The 17,402-nt window shown below is 61.1% G+C and overlaps 2 protein-coding genes and 1 long non-coding RNA gene across 11 annotated transcripts in view; 1 reads left to right on the forward strand and 2 right to left on the reverse strand.

Moving 5' to 3' along the window:
- Positions 1-6,221: 6,221 nt before the first annotated feature.
- On the forward strand, positions 6,222-12,232 carry ADRM1 (ADRM1 26S proteasome ubiquitin receptor). Of its 8 annotated transcripts, none has more exon segments than NM_001260529.1 (10): positions 6,222-6,309; positions 6,840-7,053; positions 7,663-7,779; positions 9,425-9,548; positions 9,977-10,063; positions 10,744-10,825; positions 10,975-11,207; positions 11,397-11,554; positions 11,744-11,846; positions 12,030-12,193. In NM_001260529.1, coding segments are annotated over 9 exon segments (1,224 nt in total). In that variant the 5' UTR covers positions 6,222-6,309; position 6,840; the 3' UTR covers positions 12,137-12,193.
- LOC107000340 (uncharacterized) lies at positions 8,608-10,093 on the reverse strand. Its single transcript, XR_003720248.2, has 2 exons — positions 9,805-10,093; positions 8,608-9,418 (listed from the first exon to the last, which is right to left on the reverse strand). It is a non-coding gene; the product is annotated as an uncharacterized LOC107000340 (long non-coding RNA).
- Positions 12,233-12,503: 271 nt separating the features above from the next.
- The window catches only part of LAMA5 (laminin subunit alpha 5), a 58,642-nt gene continuing 53,743 nt past the window's right edge, over positions 12,504-17,402 (reverse strand). Inside the window, exons 62-81 of one of the 2 annotated variants that reach the window (XM_077952131.1) lie at positions 17,262-17,398; positions 16,972-17,125; positions 16,650-16,783; positions 16,416-16,578; positions 16,216-16,338; positions 15,961-16,109; positions 15,699-15,831; positions 15,472-15,615; positions 15,219-15,349; positions 14,948-15,115; positions 14,736-14,871; positions 14,612-14,642; positions 14,467-14,581; positions 14,207-14,399; positions 13,973-14,137; positions 13,723-13,876; positions 13,483-13,616; positions 13,294-13,387; positions 13,015-13,134; positions 12,504-12,824 (exon numbers count right to left, since the gene is read on the reverse strand). In XM_077952131.1, coding sequence (XP_077808257.1) covers positions 12,685-12,824; positions 13,015-13,134; positions 13,294-13,387; positions 13,483-13,616; positions 13,723-13,876; positions 13,973-14,137; positions 14,207-14,399; positions 14,467-14,581; positions 14,612-14,642; positions 14,736-14,871; positions 14,948-15,115; positions 15,219-15,349; positions 15,472-15,615; positions 15,699-15,831; positions 15,961-16,109; positions 16,216-16,338; positions 16,416-16,578; positions 16,650-16,783; positions 16,972-17,125; positions 17,262-17,398 — 2,718 coding nt within the window. In that variant the 3' untranslated portion in view covers positions 12,504-12,684. Of the gene's footprint in view, positions 12,825-13,014; positions 13,135-13,293; positions 13,388-13,482; positions 13,617-13,722; positions 13,877-13,972; positions 14,138-14,206; positions 14,400-14,466; positions 14,643-14,735; positions 14,872-14,947; positions 15,116-15,218; positions 15,350-15,471; positions 15,616-15,698; positions 15,832-15,960; positions 16,110-16,215; positions 16,339-16,415; positions 16,579-16,649; positions 16,784-16,971; positions 17,126-17,261; positions 17,399-17,402 lie in introns of both variants that reach the window. The other variant, XM_028828680.2, reaches the window with a different exon arrangement.

Below are 17,402 nucleotides of genomic sequence, written 5' to 3' on the forward strand. Positions count from 1 at the left end.
TGGGGCACTGGCCTTAAACACCAAGGACCTGCCACGGTTTGCCAGACACATCCGAACACAAGGTCAGGAGGTTCGAACAGGACGAGAGAAATTCCTGGAGGCCTCCTCACAAGGCGTCCTGCGTCCTGCTCTTTGGGGAAAATTTCTCCCCAGCAGAAATGGGGATTTACAAGTTTTAAAGGTTCTTGTCATTTCCGTGAAGGAAAACAAAGCAAAGACAGTTACAAGTTCCGATGAGCTTCCCACTGTGCTGGGCGACAGAGTTCACAGGGCGTGGGCAAGGGGCACAGCTGGACCCAGAGGAGAGTTCGATCCATCCGAGGGAAGTCATGATGGTCCCAGTTTTCTCTGATGGGCACGTCTGGACTTCCCTGTGTGTAAAGTGGGCACAAAAGACGGGGCCCCTGCGGTGGCCGAGAACTTGGCTGTGGCTCCTGCTGCTCGCCAGGCAGCGTGGGAGCTGGGTCTCCCTCAGGACCCCTCAAAAGATGTCCCTCACCGTCCTCTACAGGCTGATGTAAAATTTCTGGGAGGCAAAAGCCACGTTTGCCAATTCTGGGTACGAAGTTCACTTTGCAGTCGGTCCTTCGCTTGGTGAGCTTTGGGAGCCAGGCTGCTGTGGCCAGACGTTTAGAAGCGCGATGGTGGCTCTGCAGAGGGCGATGGCATGCAGCCGGGCGCTCCTGTTGCCCACGCCTCCCAGGCCCTCACCCCTCACCATGCCTGCGCCCAGCTGCTCCTCCAGCGCCATTCATCCCAGCAGGCAGCATGGACACGGCAGCTGAGAAAAGATGCCAGCAGAACGCGCTTATTTTATAATATTTAATAATTCAGTGCCAATCTGCATTAACACAGTCATCCTCAGGTTTTTCAGAGGGCTGTGTACACATCTGTGAGAATAAATGTTAGCCTCTAAGTTTTGAATGAAGATTCTCTGAAGACGGGCAGCCGGTGACCTTTGTTTTACATTGAGCAATTTTTCACCATCTCAGCCGCTCTGGCCATTTTGAAAAGGGCTACAAATCTGCTATGCATGAGTCCTCATGCCCAGTTATCAGATGTTTGGACCGTGTGTTCCTGAGGATTGGCCAAGCAAATGCTCATTTTCAAAAACTGCCCTGTGGGGAGGAGACTGGGGAACACTCGTGAGACCTGTTGGGTGGCACATGCAAGGGGTGGAGCGCCCAGGTTCTCCAAGCAGCAGGAGGCTCTGATGGACTCCCCTCCGCTGGCAGGGGGAGGCTACTGCTAGAAGCAGCGAAGTGCCTGGTGCCACAGGTTTCAGCTGCCTGCCTTCTGCCGTAAGTGGCTCCAGCACCTCCGTGCTTTTCAGGAGTGTGAGCTGAGCAGACACGGTCATCCCAGTGGTCACTGTGGCTGGGGCAGAGGGACACACGGTCCATGAGACGTCCATGCTCTCGGAATGCTCCAGGTGTGTGGCTGTGGGGCTCCACCATCATTGCCTGAGCCTGGAGCCAGAGGCTCATCCCACACTGCCTGGTCTGCCCCACAGAGCATCAGCGCCATGTCAGATGGGGAGAGCAGCTCTTACCAGAAACCAAGCCTGCCACCCCACTGACGCTGACTTCCTGCCCTGCAGAACTGTGCGAAATTAGTTTCTGTTCTTTGTAAACTGCCTGGTCAGTGGTGGTGGTGTGGCAGCACAGATGGACCGATGGTGGACCTCGATGCAAATGGCGGACTCTGGGTGCTGACCTGGTGTCGGTGCAGCTCACCGAACACCCAGGGGAACCAGAACTGTTCGCCCTCTGCTCAGTGGTGACTTGTCTTAGACATTTTTAAAATGTTAAAAAAAACAAAAAACAAAAAACAAAAAACGCAAGGCGTGGTGGCTCACACCTGTAATTCCAGCACTTTGGGAGGTCGAGGTGGGTGGATCGCTCAAGCTCAGGAGTTCGAGACCAGCTTGGCCAACATGGTGAAACCCCATCTCTAATAAAAATACAAAAATTAGCTGGGCCTGGTGGCGTGCACCTGTAATCCCAGCTACTCAGGAGGCTGAGGTGGGAGAACTGCTTGAACCCGGGAGGCGGGGGCTGCAGTGAGCTGAGATCAAGCCACTGCACTCCAGCCTAGGGGATAGAGTAAGACTCCATCTCAAAAAAAAAAAAAAAAAGGCCGGGCGCGGTGGCTCAAGCCTGTAATCCCAGCACTTTGGGAGGCCGAGACGGGCGGATCACGAGGTCAGGAGATCGAGACCATCCTGGCGAACACGGTGAAACCCTGTCTCTACTAAAAAAAAATACAAAAAACTAGCCGGGCGAGGTGGCAGGCGCCTGTAGTCCCAGCTACACAGGAGGCTGAGGCAGGAGAATGGCGTAAACCCGGAAGGCGGAGCTTGCAGTGAGCTGAGATCCGGCCACTGCGCTCCAGCCCCGGCGACAGAGCGAGACTCCGTCTCAAAAAAAAAAAAAAAAAAAAGTTTAAAAAACCCTACCCCTGCCTAACGCTTTTCCCAAGTAGCCGTGCCATTGGCGTTCCCAACTTTGCCTGGCACCTTCTGTCGTTTGCTTTTAGCCCCAGCAGGTGTATTTCATTGGCATTTCTCTCATGAATAATGGTGTGGAGCAGCTTGCCACGGTGCCTTTGCTGCCTGTGACCTCTTGGGTGAAACATCCGGCGGTGTCTTCTGCTGACATGGAGGCGCGGCCCAGGCTTTCACCCGAGGAGCCTACAGCACATGGACAGCGTCAGGGTGTGCTTTCTTCACAGTTTGGGGCTTTCACCCCAGGAGCCTGCAGCACGTGGAGCGCGTCAGGGTGTGCTTTCTTCACAGTTTGGGGCTTTCTTGGGACAGGGTCTCGCTCTGTCACCCAGGCTGGAGTGCAGTGGTGCCATCACGGCTCACATCACGGCTCACTGCGGCCTTGACCTTCACGTCAGCCTCCCAAGTAGCTGAGACTACAGGCGTGCACCGCCACGCCTGGCTCTTGTTTCATTTGTCTTTTTGTAAAGACGGGGTCTCACTGTCTTGGTTAAGCTGGTCTTGAACTCCTGGGCTTCGAGGGACCCTCTCACCTTGGCCTCCCAAAGTGCTGGGATTACAGGTGTGAGCCATTGTGCAAGTCCAGGGCTGCTTGTTGTTGTTTTTTTTTTTTTTGCTAAACAGGATGAATAGAAATCTCCTTTAGGGGATCTCTTAATCCAAATCCTTGACTTGAATGCGTGTGTCCCGGTGAGGCTGCTGCTCTAGATGCTGCAGGCATTTTGCAGACATCCTACCAACTGCCATCAGCGACCAATTAGATAGCGACAGCTGTGCCTGTCACACGGCCCTTCCAACCTTGCGTGTGCTTCAAGTCCGAGATCCCAACCTTGCGTGTGCTTCAAGTCCGAGATCCCAACCTTGCGTGTGCTTCAAGTCCGAGATCCCAACCTTGCGTGTGCTTCAAGTCCGAGATTCCAACCTTGCGTGTGCTTCAAGTCCGAGATTCCAACCTTGCGTGTGCTTCAAGTCCAAGATCCCAACCTTGCGTGTGCTTCAAGTCCGAGATTCCAACCTTGCGTGTGCTTCAAGTCCGAGATTCCAACCTTGCGTGTGCTTCAAGTCCGAGATTCCAACCTTGCGTGTGCTTCAAGTCCGAGATTCCAACCTTGCGTGTGCTTCAAGTCCGAGATTCCAACCTTGCGTGTGCTTCAAGTCCGAGATTCCAACCTTGCGTGTGCTTCAAGTCCGAGATTCCAACCTTGCGTGTGCTTCAAGTCCGAGATCCCAACCTTGCGTGTGCTTCAAGTCCGAGATTCCTGACAGAAAGCAGCGTGTGCCCCCACCCGCTCCGTGGCCACAGCTGGAGTCCTGGGCTGCTGGGTGCTCCAGGTGCCACACCCCACACAGGCATAGAGCCCGTGCGCTGGCAGCGGGCACCCACAGTGGCCTCTGCAATGCCTGTCTGGCTGCGGCTTGTTTCCTCACTGCAGCGTGCTCATAGGAATGTGCGAATTTCACTTGAAGTGTAGGTAAAGAGTTCTGGGGTTTTTTGTTTGTTTTGAGCCGTCCCAGGCCACAGGGCCACCAGGAACTGGAGGAAATGGTAAATCCAGGGCCCTCTTGGCCACTTCGTTGGCCTCTGCACATTTGGCCCCTGCGGACCCTGGAGCTGCTGCTTCACTGTCTGTGACGTCAATAAGTGACACTTGCCTGCCACCCTCTTGCCGGGAAAGCCGGGTTGGGTTTTCTCATTTCCACCTTTTCCCTGTTTTACATGAGGGCACGAGGACGGGGCTGCAGTATCAGTGGCGCACCTATCACCAGCGGGCCCCAGAGCTTTGTGTTAGCCCCTCTCAAACCCTTTAGCCTCTGGACCGCTTAAATTCTTAAAAATTATACAGGCCCCCAAGAGCTTTTGTTTATGTGAGCTTTATTGACATTTACCATACTAGGAATTAAAAGGACATTTAAAATTATTTAACTACATAAAAATAACAAACTCACTACCTGTTAACACACATTTTAAAATGAAAAATAGCTACATTTTCCAAAACAACATGAATGGGAACATTATGACAGTCAAAAGCTGGCAACTAAACATAACTGGCACATGCTCTGCCACTGAGACAATGGAGGGCTGAGCAGTAGGCTCCCTGCAGAATGAAAGGACTGGAGCTGCCAGCATCAACACCAACGCATCTCCCAACAAGGGTGAATGAAAACATACACCTAAAGACCTCAGAGAGCTGTGCATCCACTCGGAGCGTGAGCCACCAAGCACACCCTGACCCCGGGGAACGCCCGAAGTGAGCAGAGTATCTGAAGGAAAGAAGGAAGTGAGCGGTGGGCAAAGGAGAACCCGAGGACCCTGGCAGGGTCTCAGCTGCAGACATCTAGTCCTCCTGCTTAACGGGTGCCGAGGCCACTGCACCTCGGGGTTCTCACGAAGCTCCTGACCTATTTTTATTACTATTATTATTTATTTATTTTATTTTTTATTTTTGAGGAGTCTCCCTTTGTTGCCCAGGCTGGAGTGCAGTGGCACAATCTCAGCTCACTGCAACCTCCACCTCCCGGGTTCAGGCGATTCTCGTGCCTCAGCCTCCTGAGTAGCTGGAATTACAGGCATGTGCCAGCACACCTTGCTAATTTTTGCATTAGTAGAGTCGGGGTTTCATCATGTTGCCCAGGCTGGTCTTGAACTCTTGGCCTCAAGTGATCCGCCCACCTCGGCCTCCCAAAGTGCTGGAATTACAGGCGTGAGCCACCGCGCCCGACCCCTCTAAGAGCCCCCGCCTGGCGTCGCTGTAGGCAAATCCCAAAGAACGTGTCCCTCTTCAGCAGCCGGCTGGGGCGCCACAAGCACTCTCTGTTGTCTTCGCTTTAGTTTGTGTCAAAAGTGACTCAAAGTTACACAACACTGGAGGGCGACTGCAGCCTTTTTACCCTGTGGCCTTTCCCATCCAGGCGCCCAGAGGATAAGCCCCTGCCCTCCGGGACCCCTGCCCTCCCGGACCCCACCCCTCTGGGACTCAGGCCTTCCCTGACTCCTCCCCTCCCGGACTCACCCCTCCCAGATCCCTTCCCTCCGGGACCCTCTTCCCTCCCGGGCCCCCTCCCCTCCGGGAACCTCTCCCCTCCCGGACTCACCCCTCCCAAATCCCTCCCCTCGGAGACCCCCTCCCCTCCCGGGACCCCTCTCCTCCGGGACCCATCCCTCCCTGACCTCTGCCCTCCCCGACCCCTGCGGGACTAGATGTATGCAGCTGAGACCATGTCACGGTTCTCACCCCTGCTCTCCCGGACGCGTGGACTGCAGCTCCTGCCCGGGTGCCCGAAGCGCTGAACCATGGTCACTTCTGTGCGTAGCCCTGGTGCCTGCCGCCCAGAGCCGGACCGCACTCCTCGGCTTCCTCCTATCCCCTGGCACAGTCACACGAGTGACAGCTCTTCCCGCCCGGGCTGGCGACGCCGAGGGGTGGGCTTGGCCCGACCTCAGCAGGTCCCCAGCGCGCTTCTGAAACCCGCCTGCGGTCCTTGGCGCCGCCTCTAGGGGCCGCCGCCGCTCCCCTATGACACAGCAACAATAGGGGCCGCTCTGGCCCACGCGCCTCCCGGCCCGCGCTTCCGCCGGAAAAGAGGCGCCGGCGCGGGGGCGGACCGGGGAGGAGCGAGTGCGATGGACGGTCGCCCTCGCCAATCGGTGGCAGATTAGGGCCGGCCTCGGGGCCTCCGGGGCCCAATCGGTGGCGAGAGCGGCAGGCGGGGCGGGCCGAACGCGGGCTTCCGGCGGGGCCCGGCAGGCGCCGAGGAGGAAGAGCCCGGACGGCGCCTCTCGTACGAGTGTGGGCGCGAGGCAGGTGCGGGGGTCGCAGGTCCTGGGGCGGCCGGGGGCGACCGGAGGCGGGGGCAGGGGCTGCTGGTCCGGGGATGGGGCGGGGTCAGCCAGGACGAGAAGGTGGCCGGCGCGGCGGGCGGGGCCTGCGGGGGCCGGGCCGGGTGGGGGCTCTGGGGTTCGGGCGCCGCCCCGGTTCCGCCTGCTGCCCTGAGCGTGGGGCTCGGCGGGAGCTCGGGCGGATCTGCCCCGCGGAGCGGGTCGCCGGGGCGGCGCGTCGAGGCTGGTTCCCCGCGGAGACGGCGTCACGCCTGGGGCCGGCCCCATTAGGCTCGGCGGGGCTGCCCCGGCCCAGCGCCGACTGCGAGCGGTGCGTTCGGCGGGCGCGGGGGAAACGCGGAAAGCAGCCCGGCGTGTCAGTGTGGACGGGGCCTGCGCGGCCTTAGGCAGCTCTGGGCGCCGGCCCCCTGCTCCCAAACACCCCAGGGGGCGGGAGCTTGCCGGACCGCAGGCGACCGTGACCGCCGCGTCTCAGCGTCGTCTCCGCGCTTTCAGGATGACGACCTCAGGCGCGCTCTTCCCAAGCCTGGTGCCAGGCTCTCGGGGCGCCTCCAACAAGTACCTGGTGGAGTTTCGGGCGGGAAAGATGTCCCTGAAGGGGACCACCGTGACCCCGGATAAGCGGAAAGGGCTGGTGTACATTCAGCAGACGGACGACTCGCTTATTCACTTCTGCTGGAAGGACAGGACGTCCGGGAACGTGGAAGACGTGAGTGTCCCAGAGCCGCGACAGCGGGACAGGCGACTTCTCGGGCCCTCGGAGTCCTCGCTTTGGAGTTCGCGGTGGGGGCTTGGCCGCATCTGGGGAACGCTCGTGAGGCCGTCATCGGCTGTCGTGCTGATGAGTCGTCCTGGTTTCCGCGATGACAGGGGCGTCTCGGCCACTGTGTGTCTTGAACTTTCCGTGTGAGGTGCCTGGGGTTGGAGGTGTGGCCCTGGAGAGCCTGGAGCTCTCTGCCTGGCCGCTTCACTCAGTCGTCTTTGTTCTTCAAACTTTAAGTTGTTTTTTGTTACATTGGAGAGTAGTTCAGAGTTGACCTTTTAACTACTCTAGGAATGTTGTTCCCAACACGTCTCAGAAACCCTGTTGCTATCTGAAAGGCCCATTTCCTGCTCTCTCCCCCGCGCCTTGCCTTTCATGGGCTGTCTCTGACCCTGGCTTCTCCACCTGGGGGAGACCCTGCCAGCGAGGGATCTGGCGGCTTAGCTGCCTCTTGTGCACCCCACCCCGTTAGACCCAGGGCCTGGCATGCTCTCCTGAGACTGGGCACAGTGGTGCCATCTGCACCGCTGACTCTCTCTTCCTGTGGCTTGCCAGGACTTGATCATCTTCCCTGACGACTGTGAGTTCAAGCGGGTGCCGCAGTGCCCCAGCGGGAGGGTCTACGTGCTGAAGTTCAAGGCAGGGTCCAAGCGGCTTTTCTTCTGGATGCAGGTACGGGGCAGCTCTTGGGGTTTTGCCTTTTTGTTGCCCTGTGATTCAGTTAGGAACTTGCTTGCAGTGTGGTGCAATTGGCTGTTACAAACCAGCGGGCACCGGCCACACGGCCTGAGATGCCACCCCGGGACTGTGGTGCGTGTTCCCTGGGGCCGAGGTCCTCTCCCAGAGTACGGCGGCTCCAGGCTGGGCTCCGGGTACCCAATTGCGGTGTGGAATTTCCAGCCAGACAGGCATGCTGACCCTGGTTCCAGCGATGCCCAGTGCCCTCTCTGCCCCTTGCTGTGGGTCACTGAGGCCCCCGCAGCAGAGGCAGGGGCTCCTGTGTGGCTCACAGAAACGAAGCATTCTCCTCTCCCTCTCCACAGCCCTGCCCCTTCCCTGGCAGTGTGTCCTGGAGGCCAGGGGTATCAGCGCCCAGGGTTTCTCTTACCCACAGCTGCAGAGCGTCCGTTGGGTCCAGAGGCCATTGCTCATTCTGCCCTCTGTCAGTGACCATTGAGCTTGTTGCTGTTTTTTGTGCTGTTACAGGCAGTGTTGCAAAGAATTGCCTGGTACACAGATTATTTTCCATAAGCCAGTATAATCTGGAGGTGAAAACTGGTGGCGGGCCTGTGGTCAGAAAGCGTGTGCGTGCGTTTGCAATGTGGAGAGAGAATGCCATGCCCTCTGCCAGAGGTGGAGCTGCTGTCCCCACCCCCAACCTTGGCCCTTTCGAGAGCAAGGGTGGCCCTGTCTGAGAGGCCTCTGGGGGGCAGATGGTCCGTGTTGCCGCTCACCTCTGCAGGCACTGTGCACGTGGCCTGGGAAATGAACAGGCATAGCCGAGTTCCAATTAAACTTTATTTGCAAACACAGATGGGGAGCACAGTTTGCCACCTGCTGGTGTAGAACGTGTTTTTCCACGGTTTTGCCAAGAAGTAGTGTCCAACTGTTACCACCCTCTCCCCTTTTTTTCCCGATTTTCCTGTTGATGACTTTTAAGTCCCTGTCCCCGCTTTGCCATGAGGGCAGGGACTCCCAGTGTCCCTGGCGCCCTGCCGTTCGGGGTGTGCCCATGAGGGCAGGGACTCCCAGTGTCCCTGGCGCCCTGCAGCCTCCATAGCTGTTGGAGGTGTGCGTGGGTGCTCTGCTCCCAGCTCTGTGTGCTCGCAGGTTGATGCTTCTGACCCTGGTCTGTGCACGTGTGGGGACACACACGTGTGCTCGATTGTGAGGGCCTGCCGTGGCTCTGGGCTGTGGTGTGCTGAGCGGGCCAGTTCGCTGCCTTCCACTGGTTGAAGGAAGGAGACAGGTGTATAAAGAACCACACCCCAGAGAGCAAGAGGGTGAGAGGACTTGGCTTGGCAGCAGCCAAGTGCCTTCGGAGCCCTAGGCTCCCCATCTGTGAAATGGGTGGAGGGGGACAGGGCACAGCCAGCATTGCGGCAGACTGGGGCAGGGCGCGGAGCATTGTGCTCAGCAGGCACCACTGCCATCCCCTCACCTGCTGAGCTGAGTCCTGTCTCCTCAGCACTGTGTAGCCAGGTACACGCGCCTGTGCCTCTCAGGTCCCTCACCTGTAAGCCAGCTCAGGATGGCTGTGGTGGCCCTCAGAGTGAGCTGGCACCGGCTCCTGCTCTTACGTGTCCTTTCTCTGCAGGAACCCAAGACAGACCAGGATGAGGAGCACTGCCGGAAAGTCAACGAGTATCTGAACAACCCCCCAATGCCTGGGGCTCTGGGGGCGAGCGGGAGCAGCGGCCACGAGCTCTCTGCACTAGGCGGTAACTGTCAGCTCTGTCACATGAGCTCAGGGTTTCCTGGGAGGCCAGAGTCTACTGTGGATGACTCGCTCCCTCCGCACAGGTTGTTTGGAAGTGGAAATAGAAGATTCTAAGTTAGACACCCTGTTAGCTCCTCGCTCCCTCCGCACAGGTTGTTTGGAAGTGGAAATAGAAGATTCTAAGTTAGACACCCTGTTAGCTCCCTGGGTCACTCCCCAGTCCCATCTTCATGGGGTAGGACGGGTCTGTGGCCCACCGTTGCGTCACTTCAAGTGGTGCCGCCTGTAGAGTTCAGAGGCAGCCGAGTGGGGTGCTCAGCAGAGGCCCAGGCAGCACTGTGGGGCCGGAGTGGGGCTGGCCGGGGCGGTGCTGTGGGGCTGGCGTGGATCTGGCTAGGGCAGGCCCCCCTGAGCTGCAGTGTTTTCCAGGTGAGGGCGGCCTGCAGAGCCTGCTGGGGAACATGAGCCACAGTCAGCTCATGCAGCTCATCGGACCAGCCGGCCTCGGAGGACTGGGTAACATGCGCCTCCCGGGCTCTCAGGCAGCTTCTGCTGGGAATGCTTTGAGGCCCTGTCTTTGTTTCCTTTAAACTTTTGCTAGCTGTCTGCGTGGTGTCGGGGAGCCTGTGTGTCCGCAAGCTGGTTCCCCTTTGGGAATGCGCTTGTTTGCCTGTGGCTAGAGCTGGGTGAGCACAGGCTTCCGGGCCCCTGGTGAGGACCCCGGCTGGGTACTTCAGAGGAGGATGGCTGGCTGAGCGGCGGGGCTGGGGGACTGGAGGGAGCTGGGGTTCCTGCCCTGGGTCCCTTGGCCCCATATGGCCGCCTGCCTGCCGCTAGTTCATGGAGTACAGACCCGTGTGCTTGGCCCTTCAGAAATACTTGTCCCTTTGGGTGGGATCTGGACTGAATCTGCTTTTAATCTAAGTACATGAATTGTGTCATGGGATGGAACAGAAGTGACCTTGCTTCCGGAACACGGCTGCACATGTCTGCCCGCCCCCCCACCCCGCGGCTCCTCCAGGCCTGTGGTCCCCACCGCCCCGCGGCTCCTCCAGGCCTGTGGTCCCCACTGCCCCGCTTCACCCCGCGGCTCCTGGCTTTGGTGTTGGGAATTCCTGCTCCTCTGGCCTGGGGAGGGGCAGGCTCTTCCTGGTGGGCTAGAGGGCATAAGAGCTCGCATTTCCTTGCCCCCGCAGGTGGGCTGGGGGCCTTGACTGGACCCGGCCTGGCCAGCTTACTGGGGAGCAGCGGGCCTCCAGGGAGCAGCTCCTCCTCCAGGTGAGCGCCATGGCTCCAGCTCCGCCATGCGGGCGCCACGGTGTTATGGGAGGGACAGCGGGGAATCCTGGCCTGGCACCTTGGACCCTGCGAGTAGGCCCTGCTGTGTGGGGGCGTGTCCGCTCCAGCGGTGCCCTCTGTCTTCGCAGCTCCCGGAGCCAGTCGGCAGCAGTCACCCCGTCATCCACCACCTCTTCCACCCGTGCCACCCCAGCCCCTTCTGCTCCAGCAGCTGCCTCAGCAACTAGCCCGAGCCCTGCGCCCAGTTCCGGGAACGGAGCCAGCACAGCAGCCAGCCCGACCCAGCCCATCCAGCTGAGCGACCTCCAGAGCATCCTGGCCACGATGAATGTACCGGCTGGGCCAGCGGGTGGCCAGCAAGGTAACGTGTGCTGTCGCCCGGAGCTGGGGGGGCATGGAGCCTGCTGTCCCTGGCAAGCTGACCTCCCAAGGCGTGTGCCTCTTGTGCGCGCCTGGGGTGCTGGGGCCATGGGCTGAGCCCCTGCTTGCATACCCTCCATGTGGGCACTTAGGCTGGCATCGAGCTGATGGCCGTGTTCTTGTGTCCCAGTGGACCTGGCCAGTGTGTTGACGCCAGAGATCATGGCTCCCATCCTCGCCAACGCGGACGTCCAGGAGCGCCTGCTTCCCTACTTGCCATCTGGGGAGTCACTGCCGCAGACCGCGGAAGAGATCCAGAACACCCTGACCTCGCCCCAGTTCCAGCAGGTAGAGGCCGGGCCCGGGGTGCCCTCCGCTGTGTGCTCAGGGAGTGGGCAGGAGGGAGGAAGAGGCCCTGCCCCACCTTCACCGTGGCCGTGCCTCGTGTGCCCGACCCCCAGAGCTGGCAGCTCAGCAGTGCGGCTCTGGGCCGCAGCCCAGGGTGGAGCTCAGCCCTCGCCTGGCTCTTCCTTGCAGGCCCTGGGCATGTTCAGCGCAGCCTTGGCCTCGGGGCAGCTGGGCCCCCTCATGTGCCAGTTCGGTCTGCCTGCGGAGGCCGTGGAGGCCGCCAACAAGGGCGGTAAGTGGCTGTGCCTGCACCTCCGGGCCCGAGCCAGAGGCAGGGTCCATTCCTGTCCCCCTGGATTTGCGAAGTGGGGCTGAGGGGGCGAAGGTCACAGCCCTTCTGCCCTTGATCCCACTGCTTTGATCCCCAGTTCTGGGCAAGGGTTAGATGCCACCTTGTGTCTTTAACATGTTCTAGATGTGGAAGCGTTTGCCAAAGCCATGCAGAACAACGCCAAGCCCGAGCAGAAAGAGGGCGACACAAAGGACAAGAAGGACGAAGAGGAGGACATGAGCCTGGACTGAGCCACGCGCCATCCTCCGAGGGACTGACGGCGCTTGCAGTGCGTTGCACAGCCTCACCTCCCACCCACTGATAATAAAGTCTTTTCTTTTACCCGCCAACGCCTCCTTTCTTTGCCCAAAGGAGTTTTGGCTGGACAGATGCTAGCGTGAGGAGCTGCTGTAGGATCCCAGAGAAACTTACTTGACCTAACGATGGAAAATGGTCACCCCAGAAGTCTGGTGCTTCTGTCCAGGCCAGTTCCAGACCTGTTTTGAGACTCTGTATTTAAGTCAACATTCAGCTACACAGAAGTTACTTTTTAATTTTTAAGGAGGAACCAGTGATTACAAATCTCTCACAATTAAAAATAGGTGGAAGGGCCAAGTATAAAAACATTTTGCAGTATTTTATTCTTTCATTTAAAAAGATATAATTTAAACCATCTCCAGAAACAAGATCTGTCACCCATAGAGCCTAGAATCCCAATAAACACCTATGAGGTGAGCACAAAGGGCAGTGAGAGGAGTCACCTGCAAGGGCCTAACCAGAGGCCAGGGTTGGCAGTGCCCTAGGCGGCTGGGCAGCCACTGGCCCCCACTGCCCCGTGGACCTCTGCAGAGCGAGTCATGGTGACGGGGGCCCGGTTCACTGTCAGCCTCCTCATGCAGCCACGGTAGGCGGGGGGCCAGGGCTGCATGGCCGTGGGCTCTGGGGGCGCAGGGAAGATGGAAGAAGGGTGGTTGGAGGGCAGCTTGGGACCCACAGCCCTTTCCCAGACATATGTCCCCCACCCAGCTTCTGTCTTGTTCCACACCACAGGAGGGTGGGAGGGGGGTGGGTTACCCAGCCTCTAGTCCTGAGGGGCAGCTCCACCACGCTTGATCAAGGCTGCACTCACCAGGCAGGCCCCCGAGGTGCAGAGGGGCTGGGGCACCAGCCGCAGCCGCCAGCGAGGGGCCCACGGTGTGGTTGCTCTGTGCGTCCACCTCTAGCCGGAGCACGTTTCCGCCTTTCATCACTGTGGGAGAAGGTGGACTCCTGAGGCCAGGTAGTCCCCAGCCAGGCCTCTCTCCAGTCCTGAAAGAAGCTGCCCCACCCAGAGCCCCGCTTGACTCCCTCTCTGCAGAAGGGTTGGGGTGGGAGTGGCAGAGTGCCCTGGCCACAGGAGGGGCCTCACCTGCCAGCCGGTGCCACTGGCCGTCACACAGCACTGAGGGGCGGGTCACTGATGTGGAGAACTCCCCTGCTCCATCGTCCGCCCGCAGCAGGACCTGGCGGGGTAGGAGGGAGGGTCAGGGCATGCCCCCAAGGTCACCAGAATGGAGAGGCAAACCCAGCCCTGGTGTGCCACCCCTGCCAGGCTTACTTGCTTCTCAGTCACCTGCAGCTGCAAATAGGGGGGTGTCCGGGCCTGGCCCAAGTGGAAGATCAGGCCGGTGACTGCCAGGGGCCGCACCTCCAGTTCCAGGCCCACGTCAGGCAGTGCAGCTCCTGGGAGGTCTGCAGGGAGAGGCTGTGATAGAGAAGGAAGGGGGGCCCCTCCCCAGAACCTCCCGGAGCCCGCTGCCCTGCCCTGCTAGGGCCTGGGATGCCAGCACCCACAGACCTAAAGTGATAAGTCCCCCGCTGCCTGGGAAGAACAGGCCCGCCTCCAGGGGGCCCGAGATGCAGGGTGTGACCCCTGCCATCCGTGTGGGGGCCCCCAGGGGCCTTCCGTGCAGCCTCAGTCTCTTCACACAGCCGCTGAACCCGACGGTCACCTATAGGGAGCAGACGGGGCAGGGATCAGGGCCCAGGGCAGCTGACAGGGGTGAACAGTGGGTGGGGAGTGAGGGCCGGGGCAAGATGGTTCTCACCGGAAGTTTGGAGCTGTGGCTGCTGGCCGGGAGGCCCCCCACAAAGAGGGTGTGGGGCTGGGGGTGCTCTGCCCCCTGGTGCTGCCAGCGTGGCCCCTCCTGGCTCCAGGCCCGGGCCCCGTCCGTCACCAGCAGGATCCGGTTCTTCTCCCAGCGCACGGAGACCTGGGAGCAGGAGGCGGGTCAGGGTAGGGCCGCCAGGCCCTGCCCACCTTCCTTCTTCTTGGCCCATACCTTGTGCCAGTGGCCAGGCCAGGAGCGCTGGCGGCTCTGGGCGCGGAGCCGAGTCCCAAGGCCTTCCATCTGTGCGATGAAGTGTCCATTGCTCAGGAAGAGTGCCAGGGAGGGGCTGCTGGGCCTCAGGCTCGCAGCGAAGAGCAGGAGGCCTCGGGGGCTTCGCGGGAGGACGCGCATGGAGAGGCTGGGCCTGCAAGCGGAGCTGGCGTCAGCCTGCGCGGCCCCTCTCAGCCCACCCCAGCTGTGTCTGGCCTTACCAGTTCCTATGTGGGGCCAGGATGCCCACAAACTCCAGGTGACTGGACAGGGAACCCCCAAACTGGTAGGTGTCTTGGGTGGTCCTGAGGTATGGGGGCAGCATGCAGGCGGGATCCACAGTGCCCAGCCGCTTGAGGTCCACAGCCTGGGTGGGCTGACGACTGCGGCGGGAAGCCTGGGGGCATGGATGGTGAATGCAGGGGCTGCCCGCACGGGGGCCACCCTTCCAGCCACACCAGCTCTGCCCGCTCACCCCTGGGGCGCCCACCTTCCGGGTGGCAGTCCGCAGTCCTCTAGGCCCCAGGTCCAGGGTCTGGGCTTGCAGAGTGGGTGCACAGCCCGTGCTCACGTTCACGCTGCCCAGGTTCTGCTGCAGGTCGAATACGCGCTGTGGGCCCAGGAGCCTGTGCGGGGCGGACAGGCGGTCAGCACTGCAGAAGGCCAGCTGGGGCCTTGCCCCCCAGTGCCCACCGGGCTCACCGCCGCACAAAGATGTTGCTTATGCAGCCACTGAAGTGAAAGGTGTCAGGCTCAGGCAGGCCTCCCAGGAGGAGACTCGGGGGCCCCTCAGGCTGCGGCTGGGGCTCTGGGCGTGGTCCCCGGTGGGGCTTCATCTGCTGGAGCTGGTCGTCGACATAGAGCCAGACCCTGGGGGGCGGGAGGCCGGAGGCTCAGAGGAGACAGAGGTCTGGGCAAGTGCAGGCGGGTGTCCCTCCAGACCTTCATATGAGGGCCCAGCGGCCAGGCTCACCCTGTGGCATTGCTGTAGAAGGCGACGTAATGGGGGGCGCCATCGGCGAAGGCCCCCTCAGCTATCACTTCAGTTCTCAGGAGCTGTAGGGTCACGTGGCCCTGCCGCAGGGACACCTGGCATGGCCCATCCTGGGGACAGCAGCCAGGTCAGCTGGCCAGTCTGGGGACCCAGACTCATTCCAGCCACCCCAGTCCCGACTGCCCCGACGGCCGCTGCAGGTTGGGGAGTGGGCACGGGTGTGAGGTCTCACCGGGGATGCCCGGTAGTAGAGCAGGGCACTGTCCTGGGCACTGTGGAAGCCAAAGCCGGAGTAGACGTCGCCAGTGAGGGGTGCCACGTTCGAGAGCGCCAGGTGAAGGAAGCCGTGGCCGTGGAAAGTCATGGCGCGCCCCACCTGCGGGGAGGCCGTCCCTGAGTGCCCGCAGGTACCCCTGCATGTCCACAGATGCCACCCCCAGCCCGGGAAGGGCTGCTCACCAGCAGGTCAGCGGTGCAGCCGGCGCTCACGCCTGTTGTGTTCAGCCGCTTGAGGTCCACATACTTGCCCAGGGCCTTGATCCCTTTGACGCAGCCACGGACTGAGCCTCCCATGGGGAAGAGCCGTCGCAGGCTGCGGGGATGCGGGGATGCGGGGACACGGGGACACGGGGACACAGGGATGTGGGTCAGGGCGTCGCCTCTAAGCCCAGCCTCCCGCCCCGACAGCCTGGCCTCGGAGCCCCAGCGGCAGAGTGCTCACCTCGGGGGCAGCTGGTCGGGCGGCGCGCCCCCCAGGTAGTAGGCGTCGGCCAGTTCCAGAACATTGTCCTGCTCCACGCTGAACACCGTGGCCCGCTCCACACGCACCAGCACACGCTTGCGGCTGCCCCCCAGCAGGAACACCTGGATCTGCAGGACCAGTGCGGGCTCCAGGGCCAGCTGTGTCCCTGTGGCCTGCCCCGCCCCCATCGTCCCACCTCCTCTCCCTGCCACCCCGGCCCCACCCTGGCCCTACCGCCTTGCTGGCCGAGGTCAGGGGCGGTGGGGTCTGCAGCGGGACAGCCTCTCTCAGGCCAGCGCCAAAGTCATACAGCAGCACGAGGCTGCCTTCTCGCACGGCCAAGCACAGGAACTGGCTCTGCAGAAACAGGGCAGGGTTAGTGTGGGGCAGGATCAGTGCAAGGGGGGACGGTGGGACAGGTGTGCCTGGCATACCTGCTGCTTCAGGAAGAAGAGGACCCCACTGTAGGATACGAGGCGCAGCTCCTGTTCAAAGCGCTTGGTGGTGCTGATCTGACCATCGAAGCTGATGCGGGCAAAACCGGTGCCATCCAGGTAGGAGCCGTCTGTGAGCCACGGGTCCCCGGTCGACTTGGAGCTGCAGGTCAGAAGTTCTGGGGTCAGCGGAGGGTGGGGTGGGTGGAGACGGGGAGGGCAGGCCACACGCACCGGGCACAAGGCCTGTCCACAGCCGTGTCCAGCTGGAAGGTCCTCTCGAAGTTGTAGAGGCTGACCACCTCCTCATTCAGCGTGTCCATCTCGATGCAGCCCCGGTAGCCAGGGAAGCGAAGCAGGGGAGGGGGCTGTGGGCACAAGGCTGGGTCAGGGCACCTGGCCTGAGGCATCTCCCCTCCAGGATGGACCAAGGGGACTTCAGACTACAGCAGGACGGACTGAGGCGAGATACCAAGAGAACCCATGGCTCTCCAGGACACAAGTGACTCGGGGCTGTGGAGCCCTTCCCAGGCTGCCCCCAGCCAGGCGGGCTCACCGTGAAGGTACTGGGGTAACCCCCGACGTAGAAGACAAAGTCGTCTGGCCGCAGGTTGAGCAGCCCCTCTGCCCCAGGGGCCACCGTGTCACCCTTGGTTTCCTGGATCATCTGTCTCTCCACTGTGACAGACATGTGGCCAAACTGGAGAGTCCTGAGGGCAGAGGCGAGGGGTGGCGAGTGGGCATTGAGAGGCGAGGGGTGGCGGGTGGGCACGGAGAAGTGAGGGATGGCGAACGGGCATGGGCCCCACAGTTGGAGGCATCCGGACTCTCTCCAGGGCCTCCCACCTGTCCAGGCTGACAGCTGCAAACTGCTCCCCAATGTCCTCGTCGATGCTCAGGACTGCAGGGCCCGCCTCGCCCAGCCGATACACCCAGTGCACCTTCTTGTCACGCAGAGACACACCCATGTAGTCCCCAGTGGCCTGC

This window comes from Macaca mulatta, chromosome 10, assembly GCF_049350105.2.
Source record: "Macaca mulatta isolate MMU2019108-1 chromosome 10, T2T-MMU8v2.0, whole genome shotgun sequence".
NCBI lineage: Eukaryota > Metazoa > Chordata > Mammalia > Primates > Cercopithecidae > Macaca > Macaca mulatta.